The sequence below is a fragment of the Eulemur rufifrons genome, chromosome 17, assembly GCF_041146395.1.
Source record: "Eulemur rufifrons isolate Redbay chromosome 17, OSU_ERuf_1, whole genome shotgun sequence".
NCBI classification, from domain to species: domain Eukaryota; kingdom Metazoa; phylum Chordata; class Mammalia; order Primates; family Lemuridae; genus Eulemur; species Eulemur rufifrons.
The window spans coordinates 65,426,441-65,452,549 of NC_090999.1; the positions used below are offsets into that span (position 1 = coordinate 65,426,441).

The 26,109-nt window shown below is 36.8% G+C and overlaps 1 protein-coding gene across 1 annotated transcript in view; it reads left to right on the forward strand.

Moving 5' to 3' along the window:
- The window catches only part of FAM81B (family with sequence similarity 81 member B), a 61,598-nt gene extending 45,541 nt beyond the window's left edge, over window positions 1-16,057 (forward strand). The window contains 4 exon segments of the mRNA XM_069492727.1: window positions 3,683-3,789; window positions 12,097-12,232; window positions 13,770-13,965; window positions 15,924-16,057. Coding sequence (XP_069348828.1) covers window positions 3,683-3,789; window positions 12,097-12,232; window positions 13,770-13,965; window positions 15,924-16,057 — 573 coding nt within the window.
- Window positions 16,058-26,109: the final 10,052 nt, after the last annotated feature.

The window sequence follows — 26,109 nt, forward strand, 5'->3', positions numbered from 1 at the left end:
TGCTCTGAAATAGTTTAAAGATCATTATAATTATCTATTCTTTAGGGATTTGGTAGCTTTGCCCCCGAAAACATCTGAGCCTGATAGTTTGTTTCTGCTATGTTATTTGGCTTATAGATATTTATAACTACTTTTTTATTCCTAATTTTAATATTTATGTTTCCTCTCTTTTCTTCATGTTCAGAGTAGAAAAAAATTTTACTACCTTTTCAAAGAACCAGCCCTTGGATTTACCTATCGATCCCATAACTTTCTTGTTTCTTATTAATTTTTAAAATGTGTATTAGTTTTTCATTGCTGCCATAACAAATTGCCACAAGCATAGTGGTGTAAAACAACACAAATGTACTATGTCATAGTTTCTGTAGTTCAAAAGTCGGGAGGCGGCAAGACTAGAACTTTTGCTCAGGGTCTCATAAGGCAGAAATCAAGGTGTCTGCAAAGCTGTGTTCCTTCGGGGATGAATCCTCTTCTAGATTCATTCAAGCTTTTGGTCAAATTCAATTTCTTGCAGTTGTAGGACTGAGATACTTGCTGGCTGTCAACTTGGGGGGCCAGTCTTTGATCTTGATCTTCCTTCTCACGTTTTCCACGTGGCCTCTCTCCAGCAATAGCAGGTCAAATTCATTTCATGGTTTTTTTTAATTTTTTTTATTTCATCATATTACAGGGGTACAAATGTTTAGGTTACGTATGTTGCCCTTGCCCCACCCAAGTCAGAGCTTCAAGCATGTCCATCTCCCAGGCGGTGCTCAACACACCCATTAGGTGTGACTATACCCATCCCATCCTCCCCTCCCCCCTGCCCGACACCTGATGAATGTTACTACTATAGGTGCACTTAAGTGTTGATCAGTTAATACCAATGTGATGGTGAGTACACGTGGTGCTTGTTTTTTCCATTCTTGTGATACTTCACTTAGTAGAATGGATTCCAGCTCTATCCGGGATAATATAAGAGGTGCTGTATCACCATTGTTTTTTGTGGCTGAGTAGAACTCCATGGTATACAGATACCATATTTTATTAATCCACTCATGTATTGACGGGCACTTGGAAACATCTCATGCTTCCATCCATTCTGGCTTCATCTGCTGCTGCAGCTCTCCCACTCCAGCTGGAGAAAGTTCTCTGCTTTTAGGGGCTCACGTGATTAAAGTAAGTTCACTTGGATTATTCAGAATACGCTCCCTATTTTAAGGTCTGTAACCTTAATCACAGCTGGAAATCCCTTGTAACACAATATATTCACAGGTTCCAGGGATTACACCATGGCCGTGTTTGTGGGGCCGTTCTACCTCCTTCAGTTTGTCAATTTCTACATCCTGCTTTCCTTTGGTTAAGTTTGTTACTTTTTTTTAACTTTGTGAAATGAATGGTTCATTTACATAGCTTCAGTCTTTCTTGTATAATTATGAAGATATTTAACGCCACAAATTTACCTCTGATTATAAATTTGGCTCCATGCTTTTGATATGTAATGTTTTCATTATCATTTTCTAAGTAAATTCTAATTGTAGAGTTGATTTTGACACTTGTGTTAGTCTAGATCTTTTGGGAAACAAATGTGATAAAGGAATTAGGTGTGCAAGGGTTTATTGAGGGAAAAGCCTATGAGGAAAAATGGAGAGGGAGCTGGATGAGACAGGGAAAATCTTCGGACTGTGGTACAGGTTTGATTTCTGTGAAAAACATGAGGAAAAAAGGCCTTGGAGTGCAATGCCATTCTAAGATCATTTCATCAAGTTCCTTGGGTCAGTGAACCAAAATCACTCATGGAAGGAATACAACTCAGACAGGATATTATAAAAACATGCTATTGCCAGTAGTTTGTTTAATTTGTTCATTTGATTATTTCTTTTCCTTCTGTCTCCCTGGTTACAATGTAAGCCACTATATTCTATCACCACTATATCCAGTGCACATTAGGTGACCAATGGTAAATGCTCAACAAATACTTATTAAATAAATGTTTAAATGCCCAATCAGGCTCTGAGGAAAACATGCATGACTGGCCTAAGATTATGTGTCAGGGATTTCCAGATTGTATCCTGACATAAGCACATGGGAATCCCAGGTGAAATCCCCGGGCTGGGAGCGGCCCACGGGAAGCACAGTGCAGACACTCGGTGATGGATCTTGAGCACAGCAGTCAAGGCCCTTGGCCAATCACGCTCCTTGCAGCAGGATATCTGAGAGGCACATTTTCATGTGAAGCACTAGAATTAAGAGCAGGGGTTTTTGTTGTTGTTGTTTTTACTCAAGTGACTGCATTTATGTTTCTTTATACTTTTCTTATTAATTTCTAGTTTTAGTGCAGTGGAGTTAGAATTACAGCATGTGCTTTTCTTGCTTTTTGGAATAATTTGAGATTTTCTTTAGAGTCAGACGTGTGCTTAGTTGTTGGAAATGCTCCGTGGGCACTGGGAAAGAATGTTTGCAAGTTACATGGTTTTGTATACAAATTTCTTAAATAAATTTGTTTTTCATATCTTCTTATATTATTTATATTTTACTTATTTGTCCAGTAAAGAGTCAAGAAAAGTCATTTAAAATGACTAATATATCATCTCTATTAGTTTATCCTAAAAAGCTGTTGCATCTTAGTTCAATATATAAAGTTTCAAAGCCCTCTATTTTTCACTGTGGATTTTACTCTTCATCTGTAAAGATGACCATCTTTGTCCCATTTTTTAACATATTTTGCCTTGAATGACATTTTATATAACATTAATATTGCTCTGGCTGCTTTTTCTTTGCCTCTACTAGGAATGTATTTGCCCATTATTTTATTTTTAACATTTCTGCATTTACCCTGTTTTAAGTGTGTCTCCTGTAAATAGCATTGAGGTGCTATTGGTTGCCCATCCAACATTTATCCATTCAAACACTTACATTATTCACATCATTATTTTCTAAGAGAACTCAGATTTTAATTAAATGACCACTCTCCTTCCTATGGCCATCTGTATAGGAGCTGAATTCTGTTTGACCAAGGCTAATCATGTATATGGGCTACAATTCTGCATCTATTTGTTAATCTAGCTTTTTTACCTAAAGAAACTTTCTCAGTGTTTCTGGCAATGTGGAAGATACTCTAATCTTAAATTCCAGAACTGGAACTTGGTTTTTCCCTATCTTTATATGTCATTTCACTTGGGATTCACATGTGCTTATGTCAGGATACAATCTGGAAACCCCTGACACATAATCTTAGGCCAGTCATGCATGTTTTCCTCAGAGCCTGATTGGGCATTTAAACATTTATTTAATAAGTATTTGCTGAGCATTTACCATTGGTCACCTAATGTGCACTGGATATAGTGGTGATAGAATATAGTGGCTTACATTGTAACCAGGGAGACAGAAGGTAAAGAAATAATCAAATGAACAAATTAAACAAACTACTGGCAATAGCATGTTTTTGTAATATCCTTAGGTCTCCCATGATCAAAAAGAATATTATAGACAACAGGATGGAACACCCCCTGTTATTTGTTCCCTGAAGACAGTGTAACTATAACTGTGACTCATATTCACTTGAAAAAAAATCATTTTCAAATGCAATTGTGCTTTAGATTCAAGTCTGTTTGCTGGCTCACTTTAGGATTAAAGTATAATTAATGTAAATGCTGGTGGTTTTGTTCACACACAAAAAAGCTCCCTCTTGTACTTTCTTTAGGTAATGCAGCTCTTAGGAAAGATAGAGACGGCCAGTTCTGAGCTAATCTCCAATTTAAAGATGGTCCAGGGGGATTATCGCCATGAAATGAACATTTTGGAATTCAAGTAAGTGAATAGAAGATTTTTAATTCTGTTAAATGCATCCCAAAGAGTTTTGCCTAATGAAATCTTTGGCATTACATAAAAACCTATCCCAGGAATTTGAATCTGGCCAAGAAATAAAGCAGCCAATAGATGCAGAGAATATTCTAAAGTAACTTGTACAATATTCATAATAAAAGAAGAAATATGAATATTAATTTATCATTATCTTTGTTGGCATCTTAACTGAATTGACATGCTCATTCTAACCCTTCCTGTAATTTTAACTTATCACCAATTGTATATTAAAATGCCTCAATCTAAAGCACTATTGAATATAAATTGATTCCCCAAGATTACCAACTATTTTTTAAAACAATTTTGATTTTCAAACTTTTCCTTTAAGATTTCTTCTAAGATTCTCTATTTACTCCTTTGCATTATTCCTTTTTAAGACTGATCTCTATTCCAGCTTACACTGTATTTTCCCCCTGATCAATGGAGAAAGCAGTAAAGGAGACAGGGCTCCACAAACACTCAAATTTCTGGCCTCCTTATTCTCAAATGTCCCTTTCTTATTTAAATGACAACCATGTCCCAGGGTCCTGGGTGCAGGCAAAGGACAAAAGCAAAATTCTAGTCACTTGGATACTACCTTACTGTCCCCTGTATCCCTGTTCTTTTTCTTCTGTGTCTCATACCACTTGAGTTTAATACCTTGGTCAAATCCATACTCTGTTAATAATACTCTGCTTTCTCCATTTTTCTCTGTCTCTACCGTATTTTATTAAATCTAGTGCCTTTGACCATAAGAAGCACTATTATATTTTTGTACCTTTGAGACATGAAGCTAACAATTAAACCTGGCATACCCTCATTTTCAGACACCTCCTGATTTTTGGAGATGTTAAAATGGGAAATACGTGTGTTTTAGAAGTTGATTAAAAACACAATAGTCATCACGAAAACTTGGAGAAGTAGATGGATTGAGTAAACAGAAAATACCTACTTTCTTCTTATTCTAAGAAAGGATTTCTAGGTTCTTAAATTCTAGCACAATTAAGGTGCTCAGTAAATAGCTGTGTGATGCTTAATCTAATACATTTAGCGTGGAATTAAGGCAAAAGTATCCAAAGGGAAAGTAGAAAAGTAATCTGTTTCTGAATATACAGATTAAGGATTGATTTTATAGGGAAGAGATGGGATTTATAATCTGGATTGGAAGACTAACTTAAAGGGATAAAATATATGAACAAATGGAAAAGAGGGAAAAAAACATTTGAGATCTAGGGCTGACTGCTTCATTAACGATAACGCTTATTTTTTTCTGTCTTCAGTACTGTGGGAAATCAGCTTCAGACCAGATATCTAAATAGTTAAATCTGAATCTGGACACTTTTATGATAGTGTGAACTTGCATCTTTTTCTCACTTAAGTAATAACGTCTTAAATTTTCAGTAGTATTACCAGAGGTAGCAGTAAATCTGTAAATCATATTATCCCCATGCAAATATTTAATGAGCTCTAATAATTCATTTAGTTATACAATTGATTCTTTTTTATTTAAATTTTCTCCAATTTTTTATTAAAAACTAATATACATTTATGGTAATGAACAAATAAAACAAAAATGAAAAAAGAGGTCACCATCTCAGCTTCCTAATGTAACCAATGCTAATACCAAGGATATATTTATCCTTCCATACTTTCCTCCTTGTTAATATACAACAGAAAAAGGATATGTATACATCATATATATATACAGAAAGTGCAGGTTATTAAAATAATTCCCATAAACATTACTCAATAAATTGCTTTTTTCCAGTATATCCTGGATCTCTCCCCAGGATATACTAATATCATAACTGCATGATATTTTAACTTATATATGTACTATAATTAATTCAACCATTTATCTTATGGCTAAATATATTAGTTCTAGTTTATGGTCACCATAAAAACAAAAAAAAAGTATGTGTATATCCTTAGATATCCTTATACTGGTGCTTTTATTTCTATAGGCAAGCTTTCTAGATCAAAGAGTACATATACTTAATAATTTAAAAAATTTTGGCCCAGCATGATGGCTCATGCTTGTAATGCTAGCACTCTGGGAGGCCAAGGCAGGAGGATTGCTTGAGGTCAGGAGTTCAAGACCAGCCTGAGCAAAAGCGAGACCTCATTTCTATAATACAAAAGAGAAAAAAAATAGCCTAGTGCTGTGACACATGCTTCTAGTCCCAGCTATTCATGAAGCTGAGGCAGGAGGGGATCTCTTGAGCCCAGGAGTTTGAGGTTGCAGTGAGCTATAATGATGCCACTGCACTCTAGCCCAGGTGACAGAGCAAGACTCTGTCTTAAAAAAATAAAAAATTCTTTCTTAAAATGTTGTAGCAATTTACTACCACCAGCAACACATGAGAAGGCATTCTCTACGTTCTGCCAACACTGGACATGTTCTTTCTTTAATACTTGCCAATCAAAGGACAGAGAAAGCATGTTTTAATTTGCATTCCCTTCACCATTTAAATTTTCTTTTCTGTGAGTTGCCTATTCTTATCGTTTATCAAATTTTGTATTGGGATTTTTGTCATTTTCTTATCAATTTGTAGGTTTCTTTCACATTAGCGATATTAATCCTTTGACTAAGATATGTATTGAGATGTATTTTGCTCTAAGAGAAAGTAAGGCAGATAGGGTGTTTTTGTTTTCAATCAGAACACTTTGTTTTAATCTGGTTTATTAGATTTTAGCTTTTAGCAAGGTTAACTTTGAACAAAAATAGGAATAAATAGTTCCACAACTTAAAAAAAAGTGTATAAATTGCTGCTGTTAGGATTTTGAGGTATACTTAAATTTAAAATTAAAATAGGGTATATAATTTGCTTTTCTTTTTTTAAAGAAAGAACTATCTCTGAACAAAGGGATTAACTTTTAAATAAAAGCATTTTAATAACATTAAAGGTTAAGTTTAATTAAGCAACTTTCCCATTTTGAAACTTTAACAAAATCAACTTTAATGGTCAAAACAAAGCTTACATTTTGTATTGAACTTAAGAGCCACAGTATTGTCTGGGGGTTTTCTAGTAAATTCCTGGGATTTGGGCACTGATCACTAGACCTAATAAAGAGAAGAGTGTGGAACCCCCCCACTCTGCCTCCTCCTGCCAGAAGGGTCTCAGTCAGATGTTCAGATAAGTAATGTCCTAAGCCAACAATGTAGTGCTTACATGGCAAGAGTCTTGGCCATCAGGAAATGAAGCTGTCTTTTAACAAGGGCTTGGCAGGGGCAGCACCTGCCAGTCACTCCCTAGATAGCTCTTATTGCTGATGCTTGTTTAGTAGGCAGTGATTTAAAAGAAAAGAAAAAGCATTTGGTCAATGAAGCAAATGCATAGACCCAAATCTTTTCATCCAACTTTAAAAATGCTACCATAGTAGAAAGTTAAAAACTATCCAAGGCAGGGATATGTCTCACCCATCGTTGTATCCTTAGCACTCAGCACATTCAAAAGCAAGTAGAAGCCAATGAATGAATGAATGAATGAATGATTTTTGAGCGCCTATAGTGTGTAAATTGTGTCTTGGAATAGCCAAAGATATAATCCTCACCACATACAGTTGGGGAGAAAACAAATAAGTGAAAAGCTAAACACAGGAAAAGTAAAAGTTAAGACAATGTTAAATGAGATATATTAGTAGACAGAAATAACAAATATAATAGTTGTCATTTATAAAGCCCTACTATTTACTAAGCACTCAAAATTCTTACTGTACCCAGCTCTGCAGGGTGGATCTTAACCCCATTTAAAGATGAGAATATTTATAATCATGGAGATCAAGTAATTTGCCCAAAGTCACATAGCTAGAAACTATCTAACTGCAAAGTTCAGGTTGTTTTTATCAATTTATGATGCCTCCATCTCATGACTCTACTTATTGATAAATTAATTGTGCCACAGAAATTTAGGAAAGGGAAAGATTACATCTGCTATGAAGCTATTGGGATTTGAGCTCCAGTACAATTTAGAATGACCAAGGAACAAAAGTCTTCCTATCAGAGTAGAGGTAGAATTGCTTTTTAGTTAGTGTCACTAATTGGAAATCACAGAACATTAAGAAGAAATTAGTTTAAGAGAGTTCTACCTATAGTTATGTAAACTTAGTAGAAAAACAATATTTCTTGAAATTAATTTCTTGCCTCTGATGTGCAACTTAAAATCTGAGACTCAATCTCCAAAGAAGTAATAGTGCATGATCTATCTTATGTTCTTTTTCAAATATGATTACAAAAACTGAAAATATCTTCTGTTTATCAGCTTATCAAAAGCCACTAATTCTTTTTACATTCATGCTTAGCCAAAGCCACTATCTGAATTCTTGAAGGCCTAATAGTAGTAACAGTTTCCAAGAATTCAAAATCTTCATGTCTTCTAGGAAAGTTCGCTCAATGGATGTTTGTAAATAAAAGACACTGGGTTTGGGACATAAGTGAACTGGCAAAACTGGGCTGGGGTGGAGCCATGTCCCCAGTTACATATGTCAGCCATGACCATGATGGTCACTCTGCCCTCACCGTTACCCCTCACCACAGCTCTCTTCCTGGGCTCTGCCGTGTCTGCAGGTCTTCATTCAATTCTCCTTTTCCCTTTTCTTTCTCCCTTACAATTGCCCTTAGCATATATTTTAACCTGATTCCATCAGTATAAAATTTTTAAAACAAAACAAACGAGAAAACAACCAATATCCCACATAATCCTGGTGAAGTCTCTAGCCATAATTTAAAAGTCTAACTTTTGGCCAGGCACAGTGGCTCATGCTTGTAATCTCAGCATTTTGGGAGGCTGAGGCAGGAGGATCAACTGAGGCCAGGTGTTCAAAATCAGGCTGGGCAACACAGTGAGACCCCATCTCTTAAAAAATTTCTTTTTTTTAATTAGCTAGGCATGGTGGTGTGTGCCTGTAGTCCCGGCTACTCAGGAGGCTGAGGCAGGAGGAAGGCTTAAGCCCAGGAATTCAAGGCTGCAATGAGCTATGATCATGCCACTGCACTCTAGCCCAGGCGACAGAGACCCTGTCTCTAAGAAAACAAATAAATAAAAGTCTAACTTTTGTGTTTTGAGGAAAAGAAAAGAAAAAGCTATCTATCTACCGTCATATAGCTATATCTTACACCTATTGAAATAGAAGATTTGGGAACTAAAATGTGAATGTCATCCAAGATAAATTCAAATTATTGAGATTACAACTATACATTCTATAAATTAACTAAATTATGACAAATCATGCCCATTATGTTAGAAAAAAAGCCTAAGCAAAGGAAAAGATTTACACAAACCTTATTTTACTTATCTTTTTTATGTTTCAAGAAGCTTGATTTTTTTAAAAAATGCTTTCATATTTTAATAAATTACCAACAGACAGAGTCTGACTTCTGATTGTTACTAGGAAAGTGAATCTCCAATTACAGGCAAAACTTGTAATAAAAGGATCAAAGTATTAATTCATTCTTTATGGCTTTATTTTAATTTCAGAATTTCAATTACTGATATGCTTTTTCAGAACTATTACTTGGGCACATTAATGGTTCCTTGGTTTTCAGAGGGATGTTAATATTTTTCCAGTAGTAAGAGAGTCAGCACTCTCATTTATTTACACAGTAAAGGTGAGCACCAAAGGCTGGATTCTCAACTGTAAAGCTATCTCTTAATTATGTGGGGATTTACTGTCCCCCTTCACCATCACTGTTAATTAATATTTCCACCAGAGACAGGCAAGGAAGATGAAAATCAAAGCAGATTAGGTTTCTAAATAGCTTGACAAGCTTGTGATTTGTTATTTGCCAGCAACCTTAATGAAAGGTATTTAATGAGAAAGAATGATTCATTTGTTCATTTAGTCAACAACTATTTGTTGAGCACTTACTGTATTCCAGGCATTGTTCACAGCCATGAACAAAGCGAAATCCTTGCTTTCATGGAGCTTAAGTTCAAGTGGAGGAAATAGTATACAAATTAGTTTATATCAGATGGTGATGGACATTTTGGAGAAAAAGGAGGGTAAGGGAATAGGGGGTGTCTAGTGAGGAGGAAGAGTCCTATTTTTTTAGGGTGGTCAAAAAAAAAAAGGCTTCTGTGATAAGGTAGTGCTTGAACATAAATCTGAATGAAATGAGGCTAGGAGCCATTAGATATTCTGAGGAAGAGTGTTCTGGATACAGAAAGCGACTGGCTAAAATGAGGTAGTCCAGTTATCAGTGGGCGGGCTTATTTGTTTAAAATCTAACAGCTGTTAGCCAATAGCACAGGTGACTGGGAATCATAATCAGACTAAGAACAGGAGGAGAAGCCAATTTCCTCTTTGTCAATGCTAAGGTACTCAACATTGAATCAAGATATGCTTCATATCTATGTGAAAAATAATCCCTCTCTGCATCAAAAATAATGTGAGAATTCAGAAAGGATGAAGATCAGAATTTAGCTATTACACTGTAAGTAACATAACTATTGGAAAATTAACTTGTAACACTTACCCCATTCCTTGGTTTCATTATCTAAGTCATGGTTTCTCAACCTCGGCACTATTGGTATTTTGCCTGAGTAATTCTTTGTTGTGGGGCTTTCTTATGGATTGTAAGATGTTTAGCAGCACCCTTAGTCTCTACCCACTAGATACTAGTAAGCACCTCCCAGGTATAACAATCAAAAATGTCCGCAGACACCACCAAATGTCTCCGGTGGTGGGAGCAAAATTGCTCCCAGTTGAAAGCTATTGGCCTAAGAATGTAAATAAGTTCACAGAACTTGTCTTTCCTGACTATTAGCCCAAACACACTTTCGAGAGAGCAAGAGAGGCATGAATATGTAGTGTTTGTCCAGAATGTCTTCAGCAATTTCCAATGATAAATGTCAAAAACTAAATTATCTGGACGTGATTTTGCCTGAAAACATCAGAGCAATTATTTATTTTCATCGTAACTACCACACACTGTAAGGTAGTCTGAATATATTCAATAACAAACAAAATGCATTGTTCCTGCCACTCTAATGGTTTTGGCTATTCTAAAAGGGAATTTGAAATTGACATCTTACCATGAGCAATTTACATGCAGAAAACACACAGAAACCCCACACAAGTCCCCGGGCCTCACCCCATCTCTCCTGTCTCATACCTCTCAGTCAATTCCGATGTGGATTCCCCTCCCCACTCAAACCCTCAGCCACTCCACAGTGACTTTTAGAATTGATGGTACATGATTCTATTTTTTAAATTTCTATAATATCTTCTACTTCCATTTTTAAAAAATCCTCCATTCTCTATTATAATACTCCTATGGTGTGTCATCTTGATGGGTCTCATAGGTCCCTTCCTGCAGCTCTAATGACTTCTGGTTTTGCCCCATATGAATAATTCAGTGTCTCTTTAAGCATCCCCCCCTGCCCCCCGCCAAAAAACATCCACTTACATAGATCCATTGGTGGCAATGGGAATTTACTGAAGGTTTCACCCAAGACAAAGACAATCTAAATTTGGGCGCTGCTTTTCCAAAGTTCTGCCTCTGCCTTTTCTCTCCTCTGCTAGACAATGTAGGTCCTCTCTGCCCAGCTCCTCTCCCAGCCTCACAGTGGTGCTTACAGAGCAGGGTTCAGCCACCTACCCCGCCAGCCACATCTGCCCACAGCTGAGGATGGTTTTTATACTTTCTAATAATGGAAAAATTATATTTCATGACATGTGAATATTATTAAATATATGAAATTTCAATTTCAGTGTACATAAAATTTGATGAGAACATAGGCATACTCATTTGTTTACGTATCATCTGTGGCTGCCTTTTCACTGCCATGGCTCCGTTGAGTGGTTTGCAGCAGAGACCACATGGCCTATAATACCTAAAATATTTACTATCTGGCCCTTTACAGAAAAAGTTGCTGACCCCTACCATAAAGTAATACTCCCCACCCCAAGTGGACTTATCAAAGTATTTCCTCCACACAAATGAGCTCTGGGCCCCGAGAGCTATTCTGTATGGACAACAATGCATTTCTGCATGGCTGTGGTTAGCTCCGAGCTGGCAGTGCTCCTGTCGCTGTGTGTGTATGTATTTTAGGGTGTGCAGAGGGGTGTTGACAGTAGCTGGACTGAATGAACTAAAGCTCGGGGGAGGGACATGGAGTGTACTTACCACGCCTTCCCTGCCCCACGTCACCCCCTAAGTACTTGAGTACGCACTGAGTTTCATCTCAAAACACTGCAGACTTTTTCGACACTAAAGTTTTGTTTTATGTTTAAATTCACTTATTAAAAGAGAAAAAACCATTTTTCCCTTAGATTTAATTCCCTTTCAACTAATCTGTATGAAGATGTTGAGAATAATCAAAAATGGGCAGAAAACCAGTTCATCAAATATAGAAAAGACCACCTGGGCCATATAAATGAATGTCTGAAGGTCCTGCAGGAGAAGCTGGTAAGGAGCTGGGTTAATCCGTGAAGTAAGCAGCTGCATGCTCATTGCCCGGATGTGTGCAACGAGTAAGGTCTGGAAGGTAGCACTTCAACATTACAGTCATCTTCACTGCCTCAGTAACGTTTTTTTTTAAAGCGCCACAACAGGAGTCCAGAGGCCTGTCTTCTGGTCTTTGCTATTCCCCAACTCTGCGAACCTACATTTCTCAGAGTATGCTCTACCTGTGCCATAATAATCTGGAGAGATTTGGTTTTTTTTAAAGTATAGATTCCCACCCCGGACCTGGGGAGTCTGACTCTCTGGGGGCCTGCTCTGGGCATCGGTGGTTACAGACGAGCTGCCAGGGTGACGTGCAGATACAAGAAAGCTTGAACACTTCTGCTTAGGTCAAAGGTTTTCAAAACTCATTTTTCAGGTCAGACATGTAAATACAGCCCCAAGCTTTGGGGTGAGGCTACCAAGATATATGAGAAATATACTTACTTCTGGGCTCCCCTCTCCCACTGCAACCGGCACATCCAACCCAATGGGGACGGTGGCACGGGGCCATCACCGTGGTCAGTGGCTTCCAGTCCTGCAGATGATTCAAATAAGGAGTTTTGAGAACTTATGTGGAGGGGCGTCAGGCAAAGACAGCTCAGTCAATAATGCCCCTACCTAAATTTATAAATAACCGATAGAATGAGAAAGGAGTCCAACAGCTTTATCACTGATACAGCCATCCAAGTATGTGCAGTGACATCTGCAGCCGCCAGGTGGGCCTGTTAGTTCTTCACCCCTGAATTAGGCAGATTCCTCTACCACACAGGCAGCACTAGGGGACCACGGGGTCACCTTGCAGGCATTAAGCCTCCCACCACAAGGAAGAGAGAGATGGGAATGTACCATTCCTGAGGCGGGCAGGGCCAAGGAGAGGAGAACCAAAGAGGCCAGTCATGCCCAGCTCCTGCTCCAAATTCCCTGTGGGGAAGTGAGGCAAGGAGCTAATTAGCCTAATGCAGTCTCCACCCCGGCTGCACATTAGAATCACCTGGAGAGCTTTTAAACCCTATCAATTCCTGCACTCCATCACAGACCAATTAAATCAGAATTTCTGGGGGTGGGGTATGATCCAGGTGATTCTAATAAACAATTGGCGTGGAGCGTCACTACTCTAGCTGAAATCTGTCCCCATGGAGATCTGAAGCTCAAGGGAGCATGTTCACGGAGCTCAGGGAAAGTGGTATCTAAAATGTGTTCCTTTGCTACACTTCTTTAAACACTAGACTAAAATTCCAAATCCTCAAGGCATTTCAGCAAGCCTACAGCCCTTTTCTTTTCTTCCCTAACATGCAGAATTCCAGAAACCACAAATGCACAAGTTCAAACAAAAGGATTAACTCTTACACTTATGAACAGTTTTAGATACAAGGGAACTTGGTTTCAATTTGCAGGCTTAGCATGGAAAAATGAATGTTAAAAACATTTTCTCTAAGCCGAAATATAAATCTACATAAGTTTTCTTTTCCGCAGTTTTATCACATGATCTCTTTTGTAGGAAAAGTCTGAAAATAAAATGGAAGAAAAATGGCTGCAACTTTCAAGCAAATTAGAGAATTTCATTAACACAGAGAAACAAGAAGCGCACCTAAGCAAAGTAAAGCATGTAGAAAATAAATTATCCAAAAAGATGAACCAAATGGAGAAGCAGATCTGGGGTGAATTAGAGAAAATGCAGAATGAATATCAGTCAGGTGAGAAGATATCTTTTTATCAAGAACATCTGTCCTTTCCTGCCTTCCTCCTGCCTCAGAGTTTTCTACTTTGAGCTAATGACCAGGGATCAATCTTGTCACTAGTGACATCCTTATGTATTTAATCTGGCTTTTCTAAATATCCTGTAGAATGTCAGTACACCACTGGAAGGCATGTAAATAAGTTAGTTTTCTTCATTCACACTTGGCAATGTCACAAGCCTGTCATTGCTGTGAGATTTTTTTGCTAAGATCACAGTCATGGAATTGTTAGACTTGGAAATTCCTTGGAGATCACCAAGACCTGAAGTGTAGGTATATTATGAAATTAGGAGCCTAAAACACATTGAACTGCAGGTAATGAGCCTGGGCAGATGTCAGACTGCAGACCTGACCTTTAGAAATGAGAAAGAGAGACGAATTAGCAGAGTCGGGTGCAATGGCTGCTTCTCTTCTTAAGAGGCTAACAGCAGCAGTGTCAAGCTGAGCTAACATCAAAGAGGATTAATTTGAAAGCCTCATCTAACGTGTCAAAGTGAAGGACATGGGATAGTGCTGTGGAGCGGCCATCTGCCTCGAGTCATAATTCTGAGGGAATTATCAGGAATCAGCAAGGTTTATTTATTAGAGAAAGCCCCAACTCATTTTCTATCCTCCAGATCTCAGAAAAATTCTTGTGTAAATTCTACCAAATTTGGGTCCTATATATAAATACCTTGAAGGTGCCTTGGGAGGACATCATGGTCTCATTCTGCCGGATGTTTCTGGCATATAGGTGGAATTTGCTGCCTAGAAATCTGACCCTCACGACAGCCTCTTCCCCTTCAATCCTCCACCACCAAATCAACATAATGAATTATCTGCCCAGGAATCATGTCCCAAACTTAACTGGCCTTTCTTTTAAAGGCCCTGCTTTCTGCTGAACTATCAGAGGTTCAATTTCACTTATTCCATTAGTACAGCCTCAGGACGAGCTGAAGAAAAATTTACAGTCTACGTGTTTCTGCATTTTACTAAGGGAGAGTTCTAGCAAAAGGCGACTTCAAATTAATGATTTGCTCCTTTATGTCTTTAGGAAAAACGTGTTGAGAAACAACTACATGAAAGGTCCCAGTAAATAAGAAATGGGCTGTAGCCTAAGAAGCTTGAGGTCTGGTAGGTCTCAGGTCATGAGGACTAGATGTGCATGAGAAAAAGACAAAGTGTTGGCAGGGAGGAGGGCAGCAGGTGGCTGCTCCTTAGTCTCTCAAATAGTTACTTTCAGAGAAGTTTTAACACATTGACTGCCACACTAGAAAAAAAAAATTTTCCCTGGGGCCACGCTGTTTTATTAAAACAAAACGATCCTTTCTAATTTGTTATTTTTTATTGTTTTCTGTGCTTTAGTTATATGCAACACAATCCACATTTTTAGAATTAAATTGTCAGTATTAATTGTAACAATAAGAACATCAACAAATAAGATTTTCACGAACCAACGGCAGGGTTTTGCTTCACGAGGCCCCAGGCTCAAAACTAGCTTGAGTTAAATACAGCTCACATGGCAGTCAACGTGTTAAACTTTCATCTGTTATCTTTACCTTCAATTTGGTAACAAGAATAATAAAAAAAGAGAGATCACACAAATCTCTTGTCAAAGCTTACAAAAAGAAGAAAATATTTTAAATTTATGTCTTGAAATGTAGAATCTTTTCATTGTTCAATATATTTGGAGGGGGCAAAGGAAAATAATTAAAATTTCACGATGAAAGCAGATACAAGTTGAAACACTATTGCTAACGCATTTTCATAACACAAGAAATGGATTATATACATTTTTAGATTGGTCTTAATGGAATTTAATTTGCATTGAATTAAATGATGACCAATTATGGCAGGACTGCTGATTAGCAACTTTTGTTAAAAAAGAAAAAAAGTACCAATGCATTAAGTATACCTATTCTCTTATGCTCTCCCAGGATTTAAATCGGTTCATGACTCTCTCAGCTCCCTCCAACAAATACAGAAAACAAAGATGGATTTAGAGAAATATAAAGTACAGAAAGATCTAAAGAAATTACAGCGTAAGATAGTGGAACTCCAGGAAATATAAATCTTTCCAGTCATCTTTTTCACCAGCCAATGGAGTGGTTTGTTGGGAAAAGTTCTAAAGATGAAAGTTCGTATCTCTGAGATGTTTGCTGCTTCTAATGTCTCTGTATTTCTCACCACCTCTTAAGGAGATGAATGTACCAGAAAAATAAACAATAAAGCAAAGAAGCTTTTGATGTCTTGATTTAATGAAAAAAAAAAACTAAGGAATTCCTCACATACATGCATTTTGATATTTTTTATTTGTCTACAAATAAAAAAGGGCAATGTACACAGGTACGTGAGTGAAGTAAGCCAGGTGTAAAACATTAAAGAATGTCAGGAACTGTGGCAAATTGGAAACCACTTAGTCTAAAAATAATAGCCACAATGTAGTTGCAGTTCATTACTGACATGTATATAGTCCATTATTGTCAAAAATTCCATTTTTCAAGATAAACTCCATTTTTAACCCTTAGCAACTAGTTCAAAATAATTCTTAAACTATGAGGGACATTCCTGTGGAGAAGATATAACCAGTGGGCTGTCAATTTGCAAGTTCTGATCCAGAGGTTTTCCTTCTCTAACAATCCCATTGTTTATAGGAAGTCTAACTTCAGCATATTTAAAATATATTTTCACTTTACTTAATATGTATTAGAATTATGAATAAGATCTAACTCATACAAAATAAGAAAATATAACAGCTTCCATGAAAAATATCCAACAAAATTTGACCTAGGTGCTAAATCTAGAAGTATTTCAAAAACACTAATATCCTAAAAAATTAAAATGTCTAACTTTTCTAAATATAAATGTTAAATGTAGAGCTTGATATTGAGCAGTAAAACCATGAAAAATAAAAACAAACTATTCACGGTATGCACTCTCTGCTAGAACAAGAGCATTTTGGAAGTCTGGCAAGGGGACTCTTGTTTCAGACTTAGGCTCTTTTCTTGACTTAGGGAAGAAGAGTGATAACTTCACCCTTCACTTATTAAAAGAATTTGTTCTGTGAAGTTCGGATTGGGTCAAGGAGCTGCACTTGGGGATCTGGAGGGCCACACGTGGCCTTGAGGCCACAGGTTCCCCAATAATATGTAAATCCAATGTCTTTTTTTTTTTTTTTCAAAATAGGCAAAGGATATGAGCAGACAAGTCACAGAGGAATATAATAATCAATGAAGGTATGAAAAGATGTTCAATTTTCCTATTAAATAAATAAAAATTAAAGGAACCCTTAGCTACCATTTTCAGATTGGCAAAGATTGAAGTAATTGATAATATTGGATTGACAAGGGTGGAGATAAATGTGCCCATTCGTACATTATTGGCGAGTCTATGAGCTGGTACAATGATATAAAGAGTAAACATCTGTTGAAAACATCTGTTAACATTTTTAAATGTATATATCTTTTGATCCTGCAATTCCATGGCTAGAAATTTATATTACAGGGAAAAAAAACCTCCCCAAATATGCAAAGATATATGAATAAGAATGCTCAGTATATATATGTGTATATACACATATATATATAGGCATCATTTGTTATAGTAAAAAAACTGGAAAAAGCCCCAAATATAAAAAATTGATTGACCTAGTTAATGGTATTACCAGACAAAAATAATACTATAAAGCCCTTAAAAAAGAATACAGAAAGATATCCAAGATAAACTGTTAGGTAGAAAAAGCAAGTTTCAAAGTAATATGGATATGACCCCACTTTTGTCATAAAATGGTTTTTTAACTATTTGTTTCATTCATTTATTCACTTATTTATTAGAGGCAAGGTCTCACTGTGTCACCCAGGCTGGAGTGCAGTGGTACAATCATAACTCACTGTAACTTTGAACTTCACTCCAACTTAGCTCAAGTGATCCTCCTGCCTCAGCCTCCCAAGTAGCTGGAACTACAGGCATGTGCCACCACACCCAGCTTATTTTTTAATTTTTTTGTAGAGACAGGGTCTTGCAATGTTGCCCAGGCTGGTCTCGAACTCCTGGCCTCAAGTGATTCTCCTATGACCAGCCATATAAAATGTTTTAAAATAAGTTAAACACAGTATGTATATATAGTATGCCCAAAAGGTTAAGAATTTACAACAAACTTAGCAGTGATTCTATTATGAACAACTTCTACTTTCTACATTAAGCATTTATCAAAGCTTTTATATTTTTACAATATTTTTGTTTCCAGTAAAAATATATTTTTATACAAATATACTAGGCTGAAAGACTAACTCTTTGTAATGAACTAAATAAATGGTTGTAAGAAGGGTTAAATTAGGAATTCATATAGACCAAGGGCCAAGTCTTCTCACTCATACTAACTTTTTACTCTATAAACATGGCTACAAAAGCAGAGAGGATACACAACAAGTAGAAAAATATATGTGGTGCATTTTTTTCCTTGTAAGTAAAAATGCTCTATAGTTCAAATAATAGTGTAAGATCAAGCCAAAAGTTTTCCCAGAATGGATCTCTTTCATTAGTGTTGACTAGGATACCACCATGCAGGGCAGATCTAAGGCTCAAAGGATCCTCTGCCACCATTCTCCTACTTGGGATACCAAGTTGGGTTGTTCACAGGTTTGCAGACTCTAGATGGCCCAAGAACTATGCCCAGTGAGAGGGTGGACGCAGCTTTTGTAGGACCTAAAGCTTATGTAGTTTGGCTTTGTTGCTGATGTCCTGTCATGATGCTAGGTGAGTTGACACAGAAGTCTGTAGGAATATTTCTTGAATCCATTGCTACAGCAGGACAGCTAGTAGTAACTCCATACAGAAGTGACTGTGAACAACATGAATGTATCTCTCTAATCCAAACGTATCCCCAACTCAACTGCTCTTTAGTTGGATCCAAAAATGCCATAGCCACTCCAGTGCCACCACCTGACATCAAAGGAAGTGGGAGTGGAAAGAGGCAGTGGTCTTAATCAATTGTGGTTAAAATGTCTTCTGCAAATTTTACAATGACCTTATAAATACTTGACTAGGGCTTATGCAAGTGAGTGGCTCTGAAGCTCAAGAGCTATTGTTTTAAAGTAAATTCACCTCTCCTCAAGGGACCAAGGAGCACTGGGCCTCCCTCCTCTTCCATTTATTTTGTCATTGATCCAAAAAGATAATAAATGTGAACGATCCTCCTAGAGTAGCTCAATATATGTGGCACTTTATTCTATGTCAAACAATATTACTTAATCCTTTGGGAAATGTCAGATTTCTCTCTCCACAATTACAAGATGATGTTTCAGCATTGTAGAATCTACAATCCAGATCCATCCTGTAGACTTGAGGCATATGTTAAAATATCTCAGGTAGTTCTCACTTTATGTACAAACCATTTCAGCAGTCTTGGATAGTTTTAAGGGTTCTGCTGCCTCCCAGCATTTCCTGCCATTTCCTTCATCTCATCAAAACCTGCTCTTAGAAAACATAGGGGAAAAGCACCTTGACATTGGTCTTGGCAATGACTTTTTGGATATAACACCAAAAGCACAGGCAACAAAAGCTAAAATAAACAAGTCAGACTACATCAAACTAAAAAGTTTCCGCACAACAAAGGAAACAACAAAATGAAAAGACAACCTATGGAATGGGAGAAAATATTTGCAAACCATATACCTGATGGGGGCCAATTTACAAAACACGTAAGGAATTCATACAACTCAACAGCAAATAAACAAATAACCTGATTTAAAAAATGGGTAAAGGATCTGAATAGACATTTTCCCAAAGAAGAGATACAAATAGCCAACAGGTACTCAACATCATTAATAATCAGAGAAATTCAAACCAAAACAATAGTGATATATCAGCACTTTACCAGTTAAAAGGACTATTATAACATGTTGGTGAGGATGTAGAGAAAAGGGAACCCTTGTACACTGTTGGAGGGATTGTAAATTGGTACAGCCATTATGGAAAACAGTATGGAAATTGATCAAAAAACTAAAAATAGAACTGCCATACAATTCACTTCTTGGTATATATCTAAAGGAAATGAAATCATTTTGTCGAAGAGATATTTACACTCCCATGTTCACTGCATTATTACTCACAATACCCAAGATATGGAAACAAACGAAGTGTCCATTGACAGATAAATGGATAAAGGAAATATAGGGAGTGTGTGTGTGTGTGTGTGTGTACATATACATATAATGGAATATTAGTCAAGCTTTAAAAAGGAAATTCTGCCATTTGTGACAACATGAATGAACTTAGAGGGCATTATGTTAAGTGAAATAAGAGTCCAGGCACAGAAAGACAAATACTGCATATCTCATTTATATGTGGAATCTAAAGACATCAAACTCATAGAAATAAACAAAGACTAAAACAGTAGTTGCCAGAGGCTGGGAGTTGGGGCAAATGGGGGATTTCAGTCAAAGGGTACAAACTTTAAGTCATAAGATGAATAAGTACTGGAGATCTAATAATATACAGCATGGTGATGATAGTTAATAATAATGTACTGTATATTTGAAATTTGCCAAGAGATTAGATCTTAACACACACAAAAATGTTAACTATGTGAGGTGATGTATATATTAAATAGCTTGATTATGGTTAATCACAATGTGTACCAAAACACACACTATACACCTTAAATATATGCAATAAAAAATTTAAACCTGTTTTCTTGGGGAAAAAATCATGAAATTATGCATACTGAAAACTAAATAATGTTCAAAGTGTTTTGTTTCCCCATTAAAGACAAAGGAAAAATCGCTCACCTTCTGCCTCACAGGTAACTGCTTTCTCAGCCCATTGTGAGATCGATATGCTCACCATCTGATAGCCAAGACAGCAGCAATGCCCAGAGCCTAAGACGTTGTGGTCAAAGAAATAGCATCCCCTGAGTGCTCCAGACACCAGCAGCTCCACCCTCTTCTATAGAAACTTTCCAAACAAGAGCTCACTTATTTTGGCTTTACCCATAGTAGCAGCAATTAGCATCCAAAAACCCCAAGAAGGAAAAACTTGATCTATAATACATGCACACACACATACACACATGCGTTATCTAACAAACGGGACCTCCAAACTTTTTGTGGGGTATTACTTTTTATATCTTTCCAGTCTCCATATATTCATGTGTTAAGACTGTGGATACAGTATTAAACAAACTAAACATGGACCTTGCCCTTAGGGAATTTAGTCTTGTGAAAAAGACCAACTGGGGATCACAATACCTGCCTTGTATTAGACTATTGTATTGAATTAGAAGAAACATTACTGAGCTATTACCAGTTATTAGAGGCTGCTCAAAGCACTTTCCATGGATGAACTCATTTAATCTACCAGAGGTCTATTACTGAGGCACAGAGAGGTCAGGTAACTTATGTAAAGGTCACACTGCTAGTAAATTTTGGGGCCAAGATTTGAACTCACCAGTCCAAAGAACTTGTTCTTAAACATTATTCTATACTGTTTCTCTAAATATATGCAGACCATCTAATATTAGTGTCTGATACATAGCAGGTACTGTATCTGATAAATGGTATTAATAAAAATAAACAGAACTTTTGATTTTTATGGGACAAGACGACAAGTTCCATGGCACTCTTTCATATAACTCTGATTCAGATCAGTACCTAAACATACTTGAGCTTAAAAAAGGAAAAGTTCCTTTTATTGTGTATGAGAAGACATACCTTGGCTTGCAATAATGCTAGCAATGGACAAAAGTAGAGAGAACTGCAAAATATAGATTTCTTCTGGAACAAAATTATAATGAAGAAATATTCTTCTATTTTAAAAGTACATCTTCCTATTGTCTCTGGGGAGGGAGGCTAACAGCTGAAGAAACATTATGGACATTGACTGGAGATGCTCAAGGTGCTGATGCCAATGTCCAGTGAAGCATATTTCCTCCGTAAGTCTTGGCCACCAAAGCAAACCCAATAGTCATTACAGCCAGGTAAAAGCCATTAGTATCCAACTAGCAGATGCATCTACAAAAAAGTAATGCACTGTGTTCACAAGGCAAACATTCAAGACGGATTTCAAGTGGGGCGGAGCCTACACGGTACTGGACAAACTCCCACCCCTGCAACCTGAAATGACTCCAAACCAAGGAATCTAACTAGTCTCTATGACTAAATTCCATCACTTAGCACTTAAAGGCTGCCACAAGTATTCACTGCACCAACACTAAATCTTCAAAAAATGTAGGATGGGTGGATAGGTTGAAGAAGGAGAGGATGAAGGAAGGAACAAACATATACCCATGAGCTTTAATCAACTACCTGCCCTGCAGGGATTAGTTGATAACCAAAGGAGAACAAGGTCCTTCAAAAACATGAAAATGTCTAGGTAGCTAAGACATATGAGGGCCAAAAGAAAGCTGAACTTTGGGACGAAGTTGGGAAAAGCCATAGAGAAAACTAAGGGCTGGCACTTGTGATATAAAGGATTAAATCAACCAATTAATTCACTTTAGCCTTGGTTTATGTCAAGTTCAAAATATAACAAGGATAGAGTATTCCTTATCTCTACATAGGGTTAAATTTCCAAAGTTAGTCCTTTGGAGAAGATTCCTTTCCTCCTAAGGTGCTTCCTAGAATTCTTATAGTACAAAAAAGTAAATGGTAGCATCTAAATATAGCTTGGTAAGATAACTGAGTCAGTCTCAAAGACACATACCTCAACCCTTACACATTTCTTTGAGTTGACAGCAATTATTAACAAAATTTGACAACAGTATCAGAAATTATCTTTGGCACCAGATTCTGTTTGCATAAGGATATAGACAAATTTAGAAGAGTTAATTAATTTCTCTGATCCCGCTTTAAAAATTATTGGTCTATAAAATAAGGATAATATCTACTGTAAAAATGATGTGCAAATTAAATGAGGTAATAAAGAGCTTGGCACATAGTAGGTATTCCATCTATTGCTGCCTGTAAGTCCCTGGTTGCTTTGTGGGGAATCACCTGGTGGGTAATAATCACTACCTCATAAGCACAAAAAGTTCCTCTCCTGAAGGAAATGGTTGGCTGGAACAGTATCAAGATCCTTCTTAATGCTAGGTCTTATGTAGACTTTCTTAGAAGCTACTTGACTAGCACCAAAGCTTTTTGCTGCCTACATATTTCCTAATACTCACAAATTATTCACCACTGCTTATTGTAAATCTAGGTCTAGTTAGCTAGTAACTATTTATTCTGAACCTATTTCTTAGGAAAACCTCCCAACCATATACACAGCACTTCTTCTGAGGCACTGTAGGGCTGACCTCAAGCAATTCAAAAATATATTTATTTCCACCTTACAGAAGCTGCTTTTAACAATATAAATTTGCCTTCTCAGCAACGCTTTTTTTCCTCTGCCTAACCTCCTCCTCCTTTCCACATGAAAAACCTTCTGCTCTATTTGGCTTTCTCTTGTCCCCAAAGTAATGTGCGCCCCAAACACAAGAGAAATTAGCACTGCCAGGGATGCACATTGACAAGAAAACACATAACTCAGTCTGCAAAGATAAAACCTGTACTTGCCTTTTTTCCCCATATCACTGGACTTCTTCTCAGCCTAATTTCCAAACTTCTGAAGCTAGCATGTATACAAAGACTATTTGTACAGTATTTTCCATTTCTTGATCTATTAAATTGAACTAATCAATCAAGATTAGAACTTTTAAATCAGTATATAGCGGTCTCCTAGAAAAGCTCCTGACTGCTTGGTATTAAAGTATGCAGCATTTTTTCTCTACAGAGACTAAGCGACTGTATCTTGTATGATTCAAAGAGGAGGAAATGGCATTACAAAGGTAGAGTCTCAGAAACTCAAGTTATTTAAGTCACCTGGGAAGTGAGATAATAAAGCAATGTGAATGTTTTATTTAATGTGGGTGGTCTTTCTGTAAGAAGTACAATCTATTTGTCAAGTAGCAGACACATGTAATTACTTTCAACCATTCACAGATGCTGGCTTCCATCAAAGTATTCTGAGTATAGGACTACTTTCCTTCTCAACAGTATAGGTCTCTTTGCAAAGGGGTTCTAGTCCCCCTGTTCAGTGGAAACCACAGTTGCTGCTTCATAGGTGCCGCGCCAAGCAGTTTATTTCAATATTTTGTTTCAGTTCATTCTGACTTGGGAAACCTTGGTGACTTTACAACAGAATGTTGCTATCAGAAATCTAGCTTAAGGCCCTGATTTTATAAATTCAGATTAAAACTAAAGGCCAAGACTTATCCAGTCACGCATCCATTCAATATTGAAACTCAGTTTGAAGCACACTACTTAGGTTTTGTGAGTATAATTTAATCCAGTTTCTTTTAAAGAGAATTAAAGTACTTGTCAAAGCATTGGTCATACTGTGCTGTAAGTAGCACGTTGGGCAAAAATAGTTCAGACATTAACTATTATAAAAATGAACAGCCACGTACATCTTAAGAGGCAAGTATTTTTGACATTTATATTTTCGCAGCAAGTAATCATTTTTAATAATTCATCATCTTTGCTCACCCCTTTTTTGGCAACGATTTAGATGATGATCTCCAATCTCAGTGATCTTGTGAAATTCAAATTTAAAGGACTGTGTATTCATTTTTACAGCATACACAAAGAGCAGTGTACTAATTTTCCATTGCTACCATAACAAATTATCACAAGCTTAGTGGCTTAAAGCAACAAATTTATTATCTTATAGTTCTGTGAGTCAGAAGTCCGGCATGCGTCTCACCAGGCTACAATCAAGCTGTCAGCAGCGTCGCCATTCCTTTCTGGGGGTTCTACAGGAGCATGTTTTCTTGTTTTTTTTTTTTGTTTTCAGAATCTACTTCATTCCATGGCTGATGTTCCCTTTCCCCATCTTCAAAGCCAGCAATGTCAAATCTCGCTGACCTTCTTCCATTGTCATCTCTCTCTTAAATATTCTCCATTTTTAAGGACACTTGTGATTAAATTGGATCCACCTAGATAAGCCAGGATATCTCCCTATCTCAAGGTCTGTACTCTCAATCACATCTGCAAAGTACCTCTGCCATGTCTTCACAAGCTCTGGGGATTAGGCATGAATATTTCTGAGGGCCATTATTCTGCCTACCACAAGCAGAAACTGCAAGATAAGGTGGGCAATGAAAAAAATGCTTATCTCCAGGAAATTAACATAATTGAAATCTGTTTATAGTAAGTACTATATACAAGGAAAGTATTGGTGAAGAGTGAAACTCAAATGAACTTTTTTACTGATTCAAACTCAACAGAGATCATGACATGTAAATTATTTTAACAGTCTAATGATCTAATAGGAAACCCAACCCCTGTTTTGGTGGACACTTCAATTTTAATTTAATTATTATTGGCACCATTTCCCTTCACTGAAACAAATAGGTATTTTCAATTCTAAGTTCAGAATTAATAAGACAAAAATATTTCAAATGTTTCATAACAGCTATTTGTTAAAGAGATACTAAATCTTAATTTTCCTACTTCAAAACACTGAGGTTTAAAGATAGTTTAGCATTTATAAAAATATTATAGAGATTATTTGTTTAGGTATGTCAGAATTTAAAATGCTGCTATTCAAAAAGCTCCTAATCAGCCAAAGAAATGAAAAACCCATTATTATAGCACAGGGACAGCCTGACATCATGAGTAGTATTGAGGTATAATAAATCTTAGTGGATACATTTTCTAAACCAAAAATGGGGCATGAGAATTTTCTTTTTATTTCATCTATATGAAAAGTCTTAAAAAATATACATGGAAAAATTATTGTACCTGTATATGATACACAAATGTATCTTCTTAAAGTACAAAAATAAAAGCAAAACAAAAAAACTCTCCTGCAAATTGAGGGTCAATTTATAACCAGCAGCTGAGTGCTACACCTTCCAAAAAGCAGCATGGAGGCCTGAGAAGTTTTGTATCAATTAACAACTAACGAGGGAGAAAGGAAGACGTGTAGAGAGACAACAGTCAAGTTTGTCAAAACAAAGTTTCCACACTTTTTAATGTGCAAAAACTAAAATGGATCTTCAGGCCACACTGACTCATATGCCAAAATATGCTTCACTTTTCTGTTGCTATAAATTTCCCCAAAGCAGATACCAAACTTTCCATG